Raw genomic sequence first — 17,256 nt, forward strand, 5'->3', positions numbered from 1 at the left:
ATCCTAGGTTCTAGGCTCCTTTTACATGTCAGTTTGTAATTTCTTTTCTCTTTCTTTCATATATTTATTCTTGAACGAGACGACAACTTGGGCCATCTCAAATTAGAGAAAGAAAAGAATATCAGCCTAAATGAAGTTACTCCTGTGTAACAGGATAAACAGGGTTCAAGCTTCAAAGCTGAAGACCAGAAAAGCAAAGTGGCCTGCCACTAGCTCTTACCTCTACCTCAGCTCTGATCAAAGAGGCGATCCCCAAGCTGCTCCCAACTTCACTGCTCCTCAGATTCACTCAGACTGCTATGCTCTCAACTTGGCTAGGGACTAATTCTCAGATTGAATGCCTCTACCTTTTTATACCTCTCAAATCCCGAGGTTAAGGGCGTGAGCTCTGATTCACTCTCTGATAACCAAGGGTGGTCTTGGGCTCTGAGACCCATCTGCCTTTCTCCTGAGTGCTGGGATTAAATGTGTGCACCACCACCATCTAACTCTAGGGCTGCTGGAATTAAAGGTGTGCACACCACTGCCTGTTCTCTATAGTTTGAGGCTGGATTTTCTTCCTGAATCCTAATGCAAGTTTTAATAAATCATAGATAATATATCTCCCACCCCTGGATTTGGTTTCAGTCTGTTAGGGACTTAATACTGCCTTTGAGGGCAAGCTCCTTATTGTTTGGAGATGGTGTGCAAATTCTTTATGAAATTTTGCCTGTGGGGCTGAGGCTGGATATAGTGATATCTTGCTTGTACAAATAAAGCGTATCTGAAAGTCAGAGAATGGAGCTTGCCACTAGGTAATCATGGAGGTCTGTAGGTCTTGACTGACAGACAGACAGGAAGTAAGGTAGCTGGGCAGAAACAGGGTATAAGCAGAGAGAAACAGGAACTAATTCTCTCTCATCTGTTGAGATGCTAAGGAGGTAAGGTATGATGGTGGCTTTACCCCTTCTTTGATCGCTCAGCATTTTCCTCTATAACTGACTCAAGGTTTTTATTAACTACACCAGTTAAGAACTCCATTTACAGCGGGGCCTGTAGCTAAGTTGGTAGAATGTATCCAGGAAGCTCTGGATTTGATCCCCAGAACTCCACAAACCAGATGTGATGGTACACATGCTTGTGACCACTTGGGAGTTAGAGGCAGGAGGATTAGAAGCTCCAGGCTATCCTTAGCTACATAGCAAATTTGAAGCTATTTTTTAAGTGTATTTTTCCTTTTATAATTTGATGCCTTTTTATTTAGCACATCTGGGAAGGACACATAACTCATCAGGATACATGTGACTGCAGTTATACCCAGAGGTAATCTGGGAGATGCTAGGAATCACAGGTGGCTTCCTTGGGAGTTCATCAGAACTGTGAAGTCCTGGAGACAAGAACTAGCTTGTATACCTACCAGGAATGTTGAACTGCATACACTAGGAGTCCAACGGTCCCTGAAGGCTGCTGGGAGCCAGACTCACCCTCTTCCCGACTCCCTTCAGCACTCAACTGCTGCTGATCCAAGTAGCAGCTGCCCCAGCTCTGGGCCCAATGTCTTGTCATCTGCCCTCTGTTTCTGTACTTTTTCCTCAACTGATGTGTCCTATGGGGGCTACTATGGCAGTCTTCCTCTAGCCACATGCATGACTGACTGGAAGAACATCGTTGCTGGTCTCTTGGTCAAATGACATTCCTCTCAGACTTAGTAGCAGCCCTGGGCTTCAGCTTGGCTCCATTGCCTCATAACAACTCTAAGTAAAAAGTGACCAGCAAGGACCTCAAATGGGAATTTCAGTTCCTTACATCACTCAAAGTTCTGCCAGGCCCTAAGTGGCACCTGGGAAGCTCAGGGCTGCCTATTGCCATGAATAGCGGCATCCTCTACTGAGTTAGTTGTCCAAGTTAGTGTCTCAGGCAGCATCATGACTCCATTGTCCAATCTGTAGCCTGGGAGCTGCCCTTGGTGACTGTCATCCCTGTCCTGTCCCACCCTGACCCCAGGCCTTGCCACAGCCAGTTCTCTATTTGAAGTCTCCCTACACTGTAGATTTCTTTTCTGAGACAGGATCGCATAGAGCCCAGGATGGCCTGGAATTTGCTATGCAGCCTAGGAGAGCCTTGAGTTCCTGATCCTCCTGCCTCCACATCCCCACTGCTAGATGTGCCATACTGGGAATTAAATTTAGAGCAGTGGCTGTCAATCTTCCTAATGCTGTACCCCTTTGATGCAGTTCCTCACGTTGTGGTGACCCCCAACCATAAAATTATTTTCATTACTTCATAACTCATTTTTTTACTGTTATGAATCATAATGTAAATGTCTAAGCTGCAGATGTTCTCAGGTAACCCCTGTGAAAGGTCATTCAAACCCAAAGGGTCGAAGCTCACAGCTTGAGAACCACTGAGCTAGGGTCTCACACATCCTAGGTAAGCACCCTGTTGACTAAGCTCCAACCTTAGTCCTCCTAGGGATCTTCTTACCGCTGCTCCTCCCCATCCCCTCAACACACACCACCATGCTCAACTTCTTATGTTGATCCACGCTCAAGTGGCAAGCACTTTACCAACTGCGCCATCTCTGGCGCGAACCATCCTCTTTATTATTAAGAGGTAGGCGTCACGCTTTCCTTCTTGCTTGTCCCTCACTCTGACTCTGTCTCAGAGTCTCTCTCCTGACCCCCACCCACATGTGTCTGCACTCGAGTGTACTGGTGCTATCATTCCTCCCTCAGAGTTTTAAAATGCACTGGGGCGGCAGCCCACAAAACTTACCCTTTACGAAGTCCTTTGATGTGACAGTGACATTCATACACATTTGGTAGTTCACTGTGGACATTGATTTAGCTGAGAAAAGTGTCACAGGGAGAGAAAATGGCCAACGTAATGGCTCACCTGCATTGAGGGGATCCAGGCAAAGGGAAGGCCGGGGGAGAGCAAGAGCATTTAGAACCCGAAAGCTTCAGGCTCAGGCAGAGGCACTCCGAGTCCCCACTGTGGGGAAGCCTGGCCAGCAGCCACAGCCTCTGGCATCTCAGCATCCACTCCCAGGGATGCTGAGCCCCACTCACCTGCTTGTCGGATGGGACCACTATCTGTGCTTCCTCCAAAGCCAAACTTGTCACAGAAGGGAGGGGCCCAGTGGGCCTCACAGTGGCAATTTTTCCTGTTGTTACACACCTTGGGGGCAGAAGTGGACAAAAACATCCAGAGGGGACAGAGTTAGGACACACAAGACATGGGTACTCTGCCAGATCCCCTCAGCGACACGCATAGACTCAGTAAATGCAATACCAGGAGAATCAGCCCCAGACAGCACCCCGCCGGTGAACTGAAGAGGTGAGAGTAGGAGGAACTTGCCTGTGTTCAGGAGCTGCTGCTCAGAGCCAGCTCCCCCTCCCTGGTCTCATTTCCTTTTAAACCCAGGAAAGCTGTGGAGCTGCCCTTCTCTGTGGTAGGAGGGATCCGCTTAGAGGCCCAAAACCAAATGACTGGAATAAACCCGCCTCTTCCTCAGGGAGGCTCAGGGAGGAACCCTGGCAGTCTGGGGTGGGGAAGTAGGCCTAGGCTGGGCCTCGTATTTTCTGGTGCCCATGGACGTACACAGGGGTCTGCCAAAATTCCTGTGAGCTTACTCTTATCCCCAGATGCCCACTCTTTCTTTCAGCCCCTTGCAGCCATTACCTGGCTCCCTGTCTGTCACAATACATGACAGGCAAAGACAGTAGAACTCTTCCTTGTGAAGAAGTTGGCGGGAGAGGGTGCTTTTACCCTTGTTCTCGGTTAGTGCACTCCGAAGGGAGAGCAGAGTTCCAACAGAAGGACCGAGGAGTCTGCATCTACTTGCCAAGGGTTACCTATCATGGTTCTTCTGCTTGAATTCACTATTGATGCTTACAGAACTCATCAAATATGAACCAGTTGATTTTGAGCATGAAGAGCAGAAGGCTTTCTCATTTTTAAAATGTTTTTGAGACAGGATCTCATGCATCCGAGGCTGATCTTGAACTAGCTATGTGGGCAAGAATGGCCTTGAGTATCTGATTCTCCTACCTCCAGCTCCTGAGTGCTGAGAGATTATAGGTGTGTCCCACCCTGCACACTTTATAAGGTACTTGAGATCAGTCTTGGAGCTCTGTACACACTAGGTAAACACTTTACCAACTGAGCTACATCCCCAGCTGCAGGAGTCTGCATGCCTTGTTTTAGGAAAAGCTGGTTACGCTTTGGAAACATTGGGTAAAGGTTCATGTGACAAGTTAGAGAGGGGCAGGACAGTGGTAGGATGACTGGGGAGAGCTGCTTAGATCAAGGACTATGAGCCCAGATGGCTGTCTGGTATCTATACTTCCCTTCCACTTAAACACAGATGATGGATTTCTGGGTGGGTGGCTTGTTGTTTAGCCCTGGCTAAAAACACTGGGGCCAAATACATGCCTGAATGACTATTAGAAGGAAAACAAAACATCTGCAGGCTGTGTCTTGCTTGTGATGGCTCCCTGCTCTAACTGGCTTCTGTGAAGGATCCAATCATGTGTCCAGTTGCCTCATCTGTGGAGGCTAACAGTCAACAAAGCCCACAGGAGCAGGGATGCACTTTCTAGGACACTCCTGTGACTCTGTCTTTTGCAGAGCACCTGTGACCACTGAGTTACAGATTTCTTTCTAATGGTTGTAAGGGATGAACTAACTCAGTCCTACTGTTTTAGTGGTGAGGCCAAGGCTCCCATGGCAGGGTTGGCGTATCCACAATAACCTTGGCTGGTCAGGAGTGAGCGGGACAGACAGCTCTCTAGTGTCTATGGTACATCCTGCTACATGGCAAAGGTGCTGCTGCTGGCAAGCCACCATGAGACTCACACCATGTCTGGTGTGGGTGGTCTTAGCTTGTGGCAGGAAACTGTAGTTCAGATTCCCTACCTAGAGATACTGGTGGCGAGCCTGGTCTCATCACAGAGAGATTGGAGCCAAGCTACTTGTTACCAAATGTCTTAGTTTCTTTTCTGATGTTGTAATAATACCCTGAAAAATAATACACTTAAAGAAAAAGGGCTTGTTTTGGCTCATGCTTCCATCACGGTGTGGAAGTCATGGTGATAAGAGCTTGAAACAGGTGGTCACATCACATTCATAGTCAAGGATTTGAGAGCCATGAATTCTGTGCTCAGCTCACTTTCTCCTTTTTATATAGGTCAGGATTCCAGCCCAGGGAATGGTGCTACTACCCATAGTGGGCAGATCTCTCCACCTCCGATAATGTAGTCAAGATGCTCTTCCACAGGCCCATCTTCCAGGTGACTCTAGATCCCACAAAGTTCACAATGGAGATTAACTATCACACTAAGTCTTAGCTGGCTATGCCACAAAATATGGGCTTTGGCTTGCCAACATGTACCCAGAGGTACCAGCAAGAGGGGTCTCTGCCCTACTTTCTCTGAGCTGGCTAGGTTACTATGATACACCCTCACCTCTAAAACAGAAGGGCCAGACTTGCTCATCAATCACCATTAGAAAGAAATCGATAATCCAATGAAGACATGAAGAGATCCCATTTGACACTGAGTCAGCAGAACATGACATCAACACCCCTGTCCGAGGCAGCCTGGCCATTTGTCATGGTTATAGCATGGTGGTGATTTTGCAAAGACCTCCATAATACCAAGTGTCTAGATAGTCTAAAAATACAATTTAGAGCATGGTTTCTGTAGAAAAAGCTTCAGGAGAACAAATGAGCCACTGGCACAACTAATCAAGATTAATATAATCCCATTGGAAAAAAATTAACTGCATCCGGAAAAATAAATTACGTTTTAAACAATTAGAGTCCTTTTCTTCCCTAAAGCTTCTCAGAACTCAGCAGCATGTGGTAGTCAAAACCCATGGCAAGGGCATTCAAGAACACATGGTAGATCTGATGTCCTCATTTTAATCCCTTTTGCAAGTATCTTGGTTGAGACTTATTTGGGCTATTGGGAGCAAGAGGGACAGCCCTGCTTGAAATGCTAATGTGAGCCCTTCATGAAGCAAGGTTAGCTTCGAAATTACTTTGAAGATGACAAAATTCTTTCTTCATATCACAGAATGTTAATTCAAAAGATAATTACCTCTCAATCTGATTTTCTTTGTTAAATGAAAGTGACATTTCTCCTGCTATGTAAAGGTCAGAGAGAGTTAACGCCCCTGGAAGGAAAGGTTGAGGAGACGCTCACTGCCTACCATGGTTTTTAAAAAGCTTTGGCTAGTAGGAGCCGGGGAGGTGGTTCAGTGGTTAAGAGCATTTGATGCTCTTGCAGAGGACCCCGGTTTGGTTCCCAGCCTCTACATGGTGGCTCGTAATCACTTGTAACTCTAGCTCCTTGGAATCTAACCCTCTCTTTGGCCTCCGTGGGCACCAGCACACATATATTCAGGCAAAAACATTCATGTGCATAAAATAAATCCATCAGAAAAGCTGAAAGCTATTAGCTGGCTGTAGACTGGCTGAGAGGAGTGAGATATCCTACTTACCCCTCGGCCATGGCACTGCATCACACACTTGTGAACTCCAAAAACACTGACATTCTGACATCGACGATTGAGGCAGATCTGTGGAAGACACACAGCACATGCCTCAGTACCTCTGTCCCCTCCCTCACACAGGAACATGAAAAAGAGAAAGCAGGGGGCTTGAGAGATTGCTCTATTGGTAAAGTATTTGCTGTGCAAACCTAAGGACCCAAGTTCAATCCCCAGAGCCCATGTAAAAACACAAACAAACGAACAAAAAACCAAGCATGGTAGTGTGTGCTGGTGGAGCTAGGTGGATCTCTGAAGCTTGCTGGTCAGCCATCCTAACCTAGTAGCCCTGGGTTCCAGTGACAGACCCTGTCTCAAAAAACATGGTGGATGTCACCAGACAAATGAGGTCAGAGGTTGACCTCTGGCTTCTACAGGTCACAGACAAACATGCTTGCACACTCTCCATACATAACATGAAAGGGAAAGCAAGGAAAACATGAAGGCTCACATTTTAGTGAGCATGGACGGAGCATAATAACTTATTTGCCTCAGACATGGCTAGTGGGGTCTGATTTGACACTTTGTCCAATGCGAACAGCATTGATTTGAGTTCCTTTATACTTAATGGCGTCTAAGATGGTTTTAGTGGAAATGAAAAGTTATAACCGGTTTTCTCATGAGTATTGTTTAGGGCTTTGGGGTCACTGGTGACACACAACATCCACAGGAATGCTCCCCAGGGTCCTGTTTATCTAGTCACTGCTGAGGCTCCCATTTGCTGAATGGCCTTGGCTAGCTGGAAGTGGCTGCCTCTTTCAGTGGTGCTCAGCTGCTTTCTCTCCTGCAACTTCACAGATTAGTGGAGAGAAAGGAAGAAGAGTTCAAGGTTTAGAATACTGAGTGGATTCACCAGGTAGAGCTGCTGAGGGCAGGTGGTCATCTCCCCGCAACAGCTCCCAGAGGGCAGAGTGAGCACCCTCAGGAGAAAAGCTGGGCTCCTGGATTTTGTGTGTTTTGTGATTCACACAGATATTGATGCCTCTCACTGTTGTTTTAATTGGTGTTTCCCTGTTGATCTGTGGTATGAAGCATTTTCATAGGCTTATTTACCATCTGTGCCATCTTGGATGAGTCTTTGAGGGTCCTCTGCTCATTTTCAGTTGGGGCTGAAGAGTTCTCAGGCTGGGACTGTGGGCCATTGGTAGAGTGTGATGCCTCTGTTCTATGCAGGATTTTGTGAGGGGAAACTCTGGGTTCTGTTCTTTCTATACCATCACCTCTGAGAGTGACTTCATGATCACGGGGAAAATGGGTTCCAAAAGTGTGAGCTGATTTATCATGTTCTCTTGAAAAGTTTAATTAATTTGCTATCATTTAGTCTGATGGAAAATTAGATGAAAAGACAAACGAAAGCAAAACAAGAGACTGGGAGGAGAGAGAGCTCAGTCTGTAAAGTGTGTGCTAGGCAAGCATGTGACCCTGTATCCAAAAAAAAAAAAAAAATCAGAAAGAAAAAGATGCCTGAGGAATGTAGTTAAGATTGTCCTTGGTACACTCACATGCATATGCACACACCTCGTACACATATGAGACACACATGCCACACACACACACACACACACACACACACACACACACTCCTGTGCTCACACACGACACAAGCATACACATACACATGTACACTTACCCACACATAAACCAGTGGGGCAGAAAATCCTAGTTTCTTCCTTTAAAAATTTTGGCCTTGTGTTAAACTCTGGAAACATCTCAGCCTCCCTCCTGCCTGTTCTCCCCACGGAGCCCCCTCCATCTCTCAGCTGACTCCCTCCCCTATGCTCCTCTTTTCTCTACAGTGCAGCTGACTTCCCATTTTGCCCAGGTGACAACAGGCCCCCAAGAGCTCTGGCACTTTTCCCCAAACGAGATGCTCTACTGCTGTGCTTCTTTCTGAGGTCATTTCCTGGCAGGAAGCCTCCCTGAAGCCCAGGGTGAAGAAATTGCTTATGCGAAAGGGAAAAAACAACCCCAGCCCCTCTTTGCCCCCCCCCCATCCCATCCCTGTCTCAATGGTCACACTGGGACCTCAGATTGACTGACTTTTTCTTCTAGGTGCAAAGAGTTGGATTCCAGAGACTGTCATATTCTGAGAGGCTTTAGGAAAACCAACTGGCCGCATCCCCCAGTTCCTAAGCAGGCTCTTCCAGTGGGCTGTGTTCCAGACTTACATTAGGATGCAAGTGAGAACTGGGTTCTTACTTTTCCTTCAGCACACTTTGTTCCCGAAAGCACAAGCCCTGGGTCTGGCATGTCATCGCCCAAGTACACATGGGTCCCCCGGCACAGAATCCGACCTCCTTCCTGCTGTGGGATATTTGTTTCTATGGAAACTGCATTGGTACCAATGACTGGTCGGCTGGCACCACCTTGACACTGGATTTTTCCACACTTGGCATCCCTGGAAGGGTAAGAACACACACACACACTCAGAAGAGGGGCAGTGTGGAGTGGCTTCTGCCATGTGCCACTGCAGCAGGGTGTGTGGCCTTATACCTCATCTCACATTTGGCGAAGGAGCTCTTGGAGTCTTTGCCACAGTTGCCATAAGGATCTCCTGCAGAGTTGACTCTCTCAAAGCAGATGCCAGGGGCTGGTTTAGCACCTGGAACAGAAGAACAATGGCACCTTCCTCATCACTGCGTCTCATTTCCTCTGAACATCATATGGCTGGGCTTGGGGACCAAGGGGAGGGGCATCTCGTGTTTAGAGAAGTGGCACACAGTACCCAGCTGGCCCCGGAGTGGGCTGGAGAATCGGCAACCTGGCCCAGCTCGGAGAAAGCCCACTCATTTCCCCTGTGTTGTGTTATAGGCTTAGATTCGGGACCCAAGGCATGTGCAGACTCTCAGGGGATTAGGCTGGATCTGGTCGGGAGCAGGAAGGAGTTGGCTGGCTGGCTGCAGACAAGGGGAAGCTACTCTCTGTAATGACATCCCACACAATTCCGGTGAGAAAAGACAAGCTAGGCAGACGCCAAAGAGTAGTGGTGGCTTGTGTGTGGGGTGGGGTGTGTGTATGGGGGAAGATGGGGTGGGAGAGAGCCAGAGGAGGGAGAGAGAGAGGGATGCAGCAATATTTTGTTTTTTAGTTCTAGAAAGTTCCAAGAGTAAGCACTGTCCTCAGTTAATGGCCATTTCTGCAGAGATTATCCTCACAGGCTATAGCCTTGTCAGACCCAACTGTCACTGTGCACAGCAGGCTATCCCTTGGTGGGGGGGGGGTGGGGGCACTGCAGCTAGAGAACCCAGGAAGTGACCACTTTTAAAACCACCTCTTCCTGCCAGGGAAAGAGAACAAATGATCGAGAGCTGCAGGGTCAAAGCTTTGGAGGGCTCTTCCATGTCAGCCATAAAGGTATCTGTGGGTAACAGTGAGGAAGTCAGGAGAATAGGGCAGGCCAAACCATGCCTGCCCACGTGGTGGTCTTGGCCTGCCTTCCCTTCCAACATCTGGTTTGGACATTTCCTTTCACAGCACTTTCAATGATTAGGAGGTGACTTCCCAAAGTCTAGACCTGCCTGCCCTATGTCCTTTTCTGCTCCCAACTCCGGGGAATCTCTGTTGGCATTCTAAGGTGACAATGCAATCTGGATTTTCCAATCAGACTCGGTCCATGGTGGGGGCTCCCTTCCTCCTCTGCAGTGATACCCATTGTTTTTAACCTGTGCTGGTCCCTTATCAGTTAGTAGCAGAAATGGCCACCTCATTCAATAGCAAAAGCACACAGCTCACCACTGTCACCTTCTTTCTATGTGAAATGGGCCTGTGCCTACCCTTGACCTTTACTAGCAACCCCATTCTAGACCTTCTGCTTCCTCTTTTGTTTGTTTTGAGATGATATCACTATGTTGGTCTGGGTGTCGTAGAACTCACTCTGTAGACAAGTCTACCTTTGAATTCACAGAGATCCATCTCCAAGTGCTGGGACTCAATGCATGTGCCACCACACCTGACACATTCCCTTTCTTTATTCCTAGCCTAGAAAGCATTTTAGACAGGCCTCCTGGAACTCCTGGCTAAGGTGCACCAGCCCAAACCAAATGCTTTGTTGCAGAAAAAGATGACTTGGTCTCTGCAGCACCACCTTCCTTTTCTCCTACAGACTCTCATCTGTCATCGAGTCTGCCCACCAGCCTTTTTCTGAAGAAGAGCTTGCTGGATTATGCTGCTGGCTGCTCCCTGCCTCTCTCTTAGATATTGACCATCTGGACAAAACCCCCATCGAGTCTGCATGCTCGGGGGATTTCCCTCCACCTGGGAGATACTGCGAGAGGCACCAGCTAGTTTCAAGCCTTTTTGTTGACTCTTCTCATCCCAGGAAAGGAAAAAAAAATCCCCCAAAAATGACTTTTAGAGAGGGGCTGGAGAGATGGTTGGGTTGATAAAGTGCTTTCCAGGACCTGAGTTCAGAGCACCAACATCCCAAGCACACGCCTATGATCTGCCTCTGAGGAGGCAGAGGCAGGAGAATTCCTAGAGCCTGTTGGCCAGTTAGTCTAGCTGAGCTGCTGAATTCCAGGTTTAGCGACAGTTCCGTCTCAGAAAATAAAGATTGGGGATGTCACTGGATATCTTGCACAAAACATGTATATAAACACACAAACATCCCACCCCCACAAAGTGACTTGTAAAGAGATGTCAGTTTCTAAGATAACAAGTTGCATGGAATTTGGCCAACACAATTTTCTCCACAGCAGCTTGAACAATACAGGGTTCCGAGGTTAGCTCTGTGTCTCCACCAGGAAGTGCTGAAGGAGCAGGAGACTATCAGTGGGCTGCTGACACATGCATAGCCAGGACATGTCTCTGTCAATGACCTTAGCAGTGACTTGTGATGAGGCAAAGGAAACAGACATGTGGAAGGGAGCAAGACCATGCCTTCCTCTACTGTTGTAAACTGGGAGACAGGATAGAGCCATCGGACTATGACAAAGGCAAGGTCTCTAGCATACTCTGTATTCTTTCTGTATTCCTGTCTAGGGAGAGTGCAGAATGCTGTTTTACCTTCTCCATCCTGCAGCAGACATGGCCTGGCAGTTCCCTTCAATACCCCAAAGCTGCTCTTTTAACTGGATGATGGAGGTGGGACAGGAAGTCAGGAGGGAATGGATAGAGCTCTATGTTAAATGCCGTCCTCATCCAATTGCCTAATGTTTTCTACCGTAGAGTTTTTGGGGTATGAGGAGATAGCCCCTTATAAGGAACACATTTCAAGGCTAAAGATTAAGTTGAATCAAACTTACAGTGATGCAGACAGTTGAAACTTAGTTCAATTCTCATGACTCATCTGACTACCTCCAACTGTAGACTGTAAGATGATGCCATGCTGGGCTCTAGGCTACTTTCTGGGGCCAATATGCTCCCAGCTAGAGCTCACAGGAACTTCTTAGCACTGTTCCCTTCAGTGTAGCTCACCAGCCACAGCCTCCTATGGAGTAACTCTTATGTAGGTGAGCCAGTGCAGAGGGGTTTTCCTTGATGGTTTGAAGCAAAATCTGCTTTACTAATAATGAGTTGCAGTGTAGAAGATGTGAGATTGTCTGACGGTTATGCCTAATATGTCTACTATACACCTGCTTCGAGGAATAATGTGTTTTTCTTATAAGAAGCCCGTTTACATGATCAGGGATAGCCGACTTTCGCATGCAATGCCAGAGGGATAGACTCCTTTCTGGCCAGAGTAATCTATCTCACAGGTCACATGATAGGGTAATGCTGGTCTAAACCAACAAGCATGCTTTATGTATCTAGGGCTGTTGGGTCCCTCAGGGCCTTCTTCTGTTTCTCCTTTCCCATGGAGCTGGCGGGGCATGATCCTTGCTCGTTTTCTTCTTCCTCTCATGAATCTTCCTTGTATGTATCATATATATTGCCTGCTGACTGCAAATAGCAGGGTATTCATGAAGACATGGGCAGAAGGGCACTGGTCAGTCCCCCCATCCCCAGCACTCCCAGAGGTAGCCATTTGTGCTCTGTGAATGAAGCACAGGGGGCCATGGACACATCTCCCTGGGGCTCTGTTCTGCAGCTGTGGATTTTCACTTGCTCCCTGGCATCAAATGAAATGCTGCCTGTTGCGCAGCCCTGTGTAAGATGCATGAAGGCAGAGGTTTTGCTTTCAGGAAAGATAAATGGCTGTTCTGAGATGAAGTCCAAGTCTGAAAACTCAGAAGCAGGAGGTGGGGCAGGGGGATTCTAAATGGGATGCATCTTGACACTCAAAGAACCCAGCATTAGGAGAAAGGGATAAAAAAGGAGACCAAATCACAGACGGCCTTCTGAGCTGATGCTCTCAGCCTCTCACTGAGTTCATAAGGACAGTGACAGGACTTTTGTATGCCAGCTGCCAGCTGGTACTTGTCTTTGAGGCAGAATTTGAAAAGTCCAAGTTGTGGCTGTCCACTTGCAAGACATGGCAAAGGCAGAGGTGATGGGCTCAGAGCTGTTGCACTTAAAAATTCTGGGCTGTTTGTCTTCTGGAAGGTGAGAGATTGCACATCTATCTCAAGGACAGAATGGCAACAGTTTCCTTATCACTCCAATGCTACATCAATTAAAGCCTTTGAGTTCTTAATAAGGGAACACTCAGTGCTTGGCCACCAGCAGGAGATAAAGCTGGGCTTTTTGGAGGGAGTCTTGACACTGCTCTGCATTTTAATCACAAGCTTTGGCTTCCAGCTCTGTGGCTCACACTTGCAACTGAGTCTGGAAGTTCTCAATGTCATGATGTCCTTTGAAAAGGAAATGAAGACGACAGCAACTTGAATGAAGCTCCAGGTTTACTCATTCTGAACCTCTCCTTGAGATGATCTTCACCTGCAAACACACTGCTCCAGTTCAGGCCAGTCAGCTCCTGTCTCCTTGTCAACTCCTTGTCACTTAAACCCACAGACAAAGGCAGGCATTGATTGACATAAGCAGGTGGCATCTGCCCTTCTGTCCTTTCCAGGTTGGTCTTTGCCTTTATCAGGGAATGAAGTTCAAATGAACAAATCCTATCATTTCCTCCTTATATGATGGGACTGGGTTTTTCTGGTTCCCCAACAACATGCCTCGTGGAAAAATCTTTTCTTCCCCTCCATAACCATGAGTTACAGTAGGCGGTCAGTACATACAAGGTCCAGAGTAGATTTCAAGTAAACTGAGCTCATTTAAACCAGCCTTGTAGATAAACACTGGATATTTACCAGCCCATAAAACGTATCCGTTTAGCTGGCATGGCATAAATAAAATGACAGTAGAATCTGGTGAGTGATAAGATGCATAATAATAGCATGTTTAGGGGATCCCTCCGAGGGACATCCATGACTTTTGGCCCGTGGTGATCATGTAACATACCTATGATGTCAATAGTCAAATAATGTTCTCCATCACTAGGCTAGTGGTTCTAGAAAACAACACTGCTGAAAGTAAATCTGCACCCTGAAGAAAACTTGCAGCTGTATTCTAGCAGGAATAAAGGTCATGCCATGCCAACAGAAAATCTTCCTGAATATTAAGACTGAACTGTGGTAAAAAGTACAATACCATTTGGACTACAGATAACATTTGTGCCTGGGATACCAACCTCTGAAATCCCGAGACATCAAGCTAGGGAGACAGCTCAGTGGCCAAAGTATTTGCTATGCAAGCATGAAGACCTGAGTTCAAATCTGGGCCTGGCAGAAGATGTCTGTGATTCCAGCAATGGAAAGTAGAGATGGGAGCATCCCTGGAACTCACTGGCTGCCAGTCTAGCTAAACAAGTGTGCAGGTTCTTGAGCAACTCTGTCTCAGAAAATAAGGTGGGTAGTGATTGAAGATGAAACGTGACTTCAACTCCTGACCTCAACTTGTACATACACCAACTATGAGATGTGGTAGAAAATCAGGTAGGAAAAGAAAACTGTTCCAGCTAGCAGGAAGGCTTTCAACAGCATTATTAATAATAATTAGATTAAAAAATTAGGCAGATGGACAAAACCCAAAGAAGGTATTCTGAAAGTTTGTCACACTGCCACTTAGGAGTTGCAGGCACATGTTTTGAATTTTCTATGGCTTTATTTCTAGGGAGACTTGGAAACAGGAGTATTTTATTGAAATCTAATGCTGAACTGAGAAAAGCCCATCTAAAAAAAGGGAATAGTTAGCTGGAAGGAAGGGCGTCATCCGGTCAGCTTTGGGCAGCCAGCTCTGAGGCATGAGTAATGGACATCCTGGATATAACCGGAGAATTCGATGTGATTCAACAACTTGGCCAGGTCACTGGGTATGAATGGCATAGCTATCCAAGCAACGACTGAAGGACTCTGGAGTTCTGAGTAACCCCCGTCTCTGGAGGTCTCCGATGGCTCTTACACAACATGGCCTAGATCTGGGCTTTTGCTCTTGAGTGGGAAGAAGGGACACTGCAAATGCATCCTGGACAAAGGCTTCCTTCCTGAATCGTGGAAAGTTCATTTGAACCAACCGCTAGAGCACTATAGTGCTCTCAGTCCAACACATCTGGCTGGCCAGGGCCCCAGCCCAGGAAGTCACCTCTGACCCTGGGGCTTACATCCCCTTCCCCCACCCCCAGGGCAGGGTAAGGGCTTAGTGGTAGTGCTGAGGAGGATGGGACAAAGGGAATCACATCCTGAGCAAAGCATGCAGGGACCACAGGAAGTGCATTCCTCTGGCACAAGCAGGCTCTTGAGTCAGCATCTCCTACCCAGCAGGACGTCAGCAAATACTTAACAAATGAGAGAATGAATGGCAGATGAGGATCTCTGCTGCTGTCCAAGTCACAGCTCTACACAAACAGAACTATCTGCACTCCCTGTCTTGGCCTCTCGCCACTGCTGTGTGCTCTCTACCCAACCCTGGAAGCTGGGAGCTCTACCTCTTCCAGATGACCACTGCAGAACAGTTTCTCTCAGACTCTTTCAACCTGGCTGCTCTCCAGCCCCAAGTCCAAGCTCTCTCTCTCTTGTCCCCACCACATCTTGCCACTGTCCTGTCCTCTCAGAGCCCCCTTTCTACAAGCCTCCATCTCTTGAGGACACATTTAATTGCACTGATTGAGTTTAGGCTTACCAGGTGCCAAGCACCAGCGCTGTCCCTTCATGCACTCTGTTACTTAAAATAGCGTGTGGGCTACATCAGAGGACATTACATGCATGGGGTAGGTGAGGCACTAGTCCCACTTCACAGCAGAGCTGCAAGAAGGCTCAGGGGCACTCTGAAGGAATATTACGTGGTTCACCATCAGGGTTTGGCACCAGCCCATCCTCTCCAGTCTGCGCCCTGTCAGTGTGTTACCTTACATAACAAAAGGGACTTTGCAGGCATGATTAATTTAGAGATCTTGAGATGGGGAGATGTAGAGATGGAGACCTGGGTGGGTCTAATAGAATCCTATGAGTTCTTGCAAGGGAAACAGGAGGGGCAGGGTCAGAAGACTACAGAAGCAGAGGTCAGAGAAGATGGACAGACAATTGCTGCACCCCTGGCCTTGAAGGAGGAGGGACTGAGAGTCAAGGACACAGGCAATGTCAGAAAGATGGAAAAGTCAGAAAGGCAACATTCTGCCCCCAAATTTCTGCATGTGCTATGCCCTGCCAACACTTGGCACTGAGACTTTGGATCTCCAGAATTGTTAGGCTGTAACTTTTCCTGCCATGAGCCTCTAAGGCCCTGGCCATAGGGAACTCACATAGTGTCATCAATTGGAAAGCCAGGCAGTCTCACCAAGATGGAAGGAAAGGGCCATGATGTACGGCAAGGGGTTGCTAAGAAGCTACTGGAGGCCTTCCACATGCCCTCTCTGCTGAGAACATTCTTTTATGATCTGTGTTGAGAAAGGTCTAGTGGGGGCATGTCAAAACCCAGGGAGCCACTGTGTGAGGTCCCCAGACCTGGCCACTCTGATTTGCTCAGCACACTGTGCAAAGAACCACTCCGGACAACCCCACTGCACCTATGCCAGGGCCTTCTCAGCCACCAGAGGGAAGGTGGCTGGGAGGGAACAGAGCTGTGTGTGTGTGTGTGTGTGTGTGTGTGTGTGTGTGTGTGTGTGTGTGTGTACTCTTGGTGGGGGGGGTGGTGCCCCTCTTCAGGAAGATGTGCAGATTATAAAGCTGCCAGGCCTTCAGCTTCAGCTACCATGATGGGGAGCACTCAAGAAGGCTGACACAGGGCTGGAGAGAGGGCTCAGAGGTTAAGAGCACTGACTCCTCTTCCAGAGGTCTTGACATCAATTCCCAGCAATCACATGGTGGCCTACAACCATCTGTAATGAGATCGGGTGCTCTCTTCTGGCTGGTTGGCATACGTAGACGCCAAATGTTATATTCATAATAAATAAATAAATCTTAAGAAGATGAAGCAGGAGGCTGGTGCTCTTGCTTTTGAGAAGCCCCTTTGTCAGGCAGAGTGGCTTCTGCATGTCTAGTTTGCACACATCTCTGTCCCCATTGCTCAGCACTGCCCCTTGCATATGTGTGTGATGGCAGAGGTCAATACTTCCTCTGTCACTTCTCTCTCCTACAGGGGCTCAGTGACTAGGTAGGCTGGCTAGAGCAAGCTCCAGGGATCCCGTCTCTACATCCCTCGTGCTGGGATTACAAGCTTGGCTGCCATGCTCAGCTTTTTACATAGATGCATATAAAAATGGATCATGTGTGCCTGGTTGGGACTTCACTGACTGAGCCATATCCCAGCCCCACTGATCTCAATCTCTGTCTCCCCCTCATTTTTTATTTC

At 47.7% G+C, this 17,256-nt stretch overlaps 1 protein-coding gene across 1 annotated transcript in view; it reads right to left on the reverse strand.

Moving 5' to 3' along the window:
- The window catches only part of Adam12 (ADAM metallopeptidase domain 12), a 293,978-nt gene that overhangs the window by 13,348 nt on the left and 263,374 nt on the right, over window positions 1-17,256 (reverse strand). The window contains exons 15-18 of the mRNA XM_051193213.1: window positions 9,028-9,136; window positions 8,734-8,932; window positions 6,487-6,564; window positions 3,051-3,159 (exon numbers count right to left, since the gene is read on the reverse strand). Of these exons, the coding sequence (XP_051049170.1) occupies window positions 3,051-3,159; window positions 6,487-6,564; window positions 8,734-8,932; window positions 9,028-9,136 (495 nt within the window). The remainder of the gene's footprint in view (window positions 1-3,050; window positions 3,160-6,486; window positions 6,565-8,733; window positions 8,933-9,027; window positions 9,137-17,256) is intronic.

This window comes from Phodopus roborovskii, unplaced genomic scaffold (genome assembly GCF_943737965.1).
Source record: "Phodopus roborovskii unplaced genomic scaffold, PHOROB, whole genome shotgun sequence".
Lineage (NCBI taxonomy): Eukaryota > Metazoa > Chordata > Mammalia > Rodentia > Cricetidae > Phodopus > Phodopus roborovskii.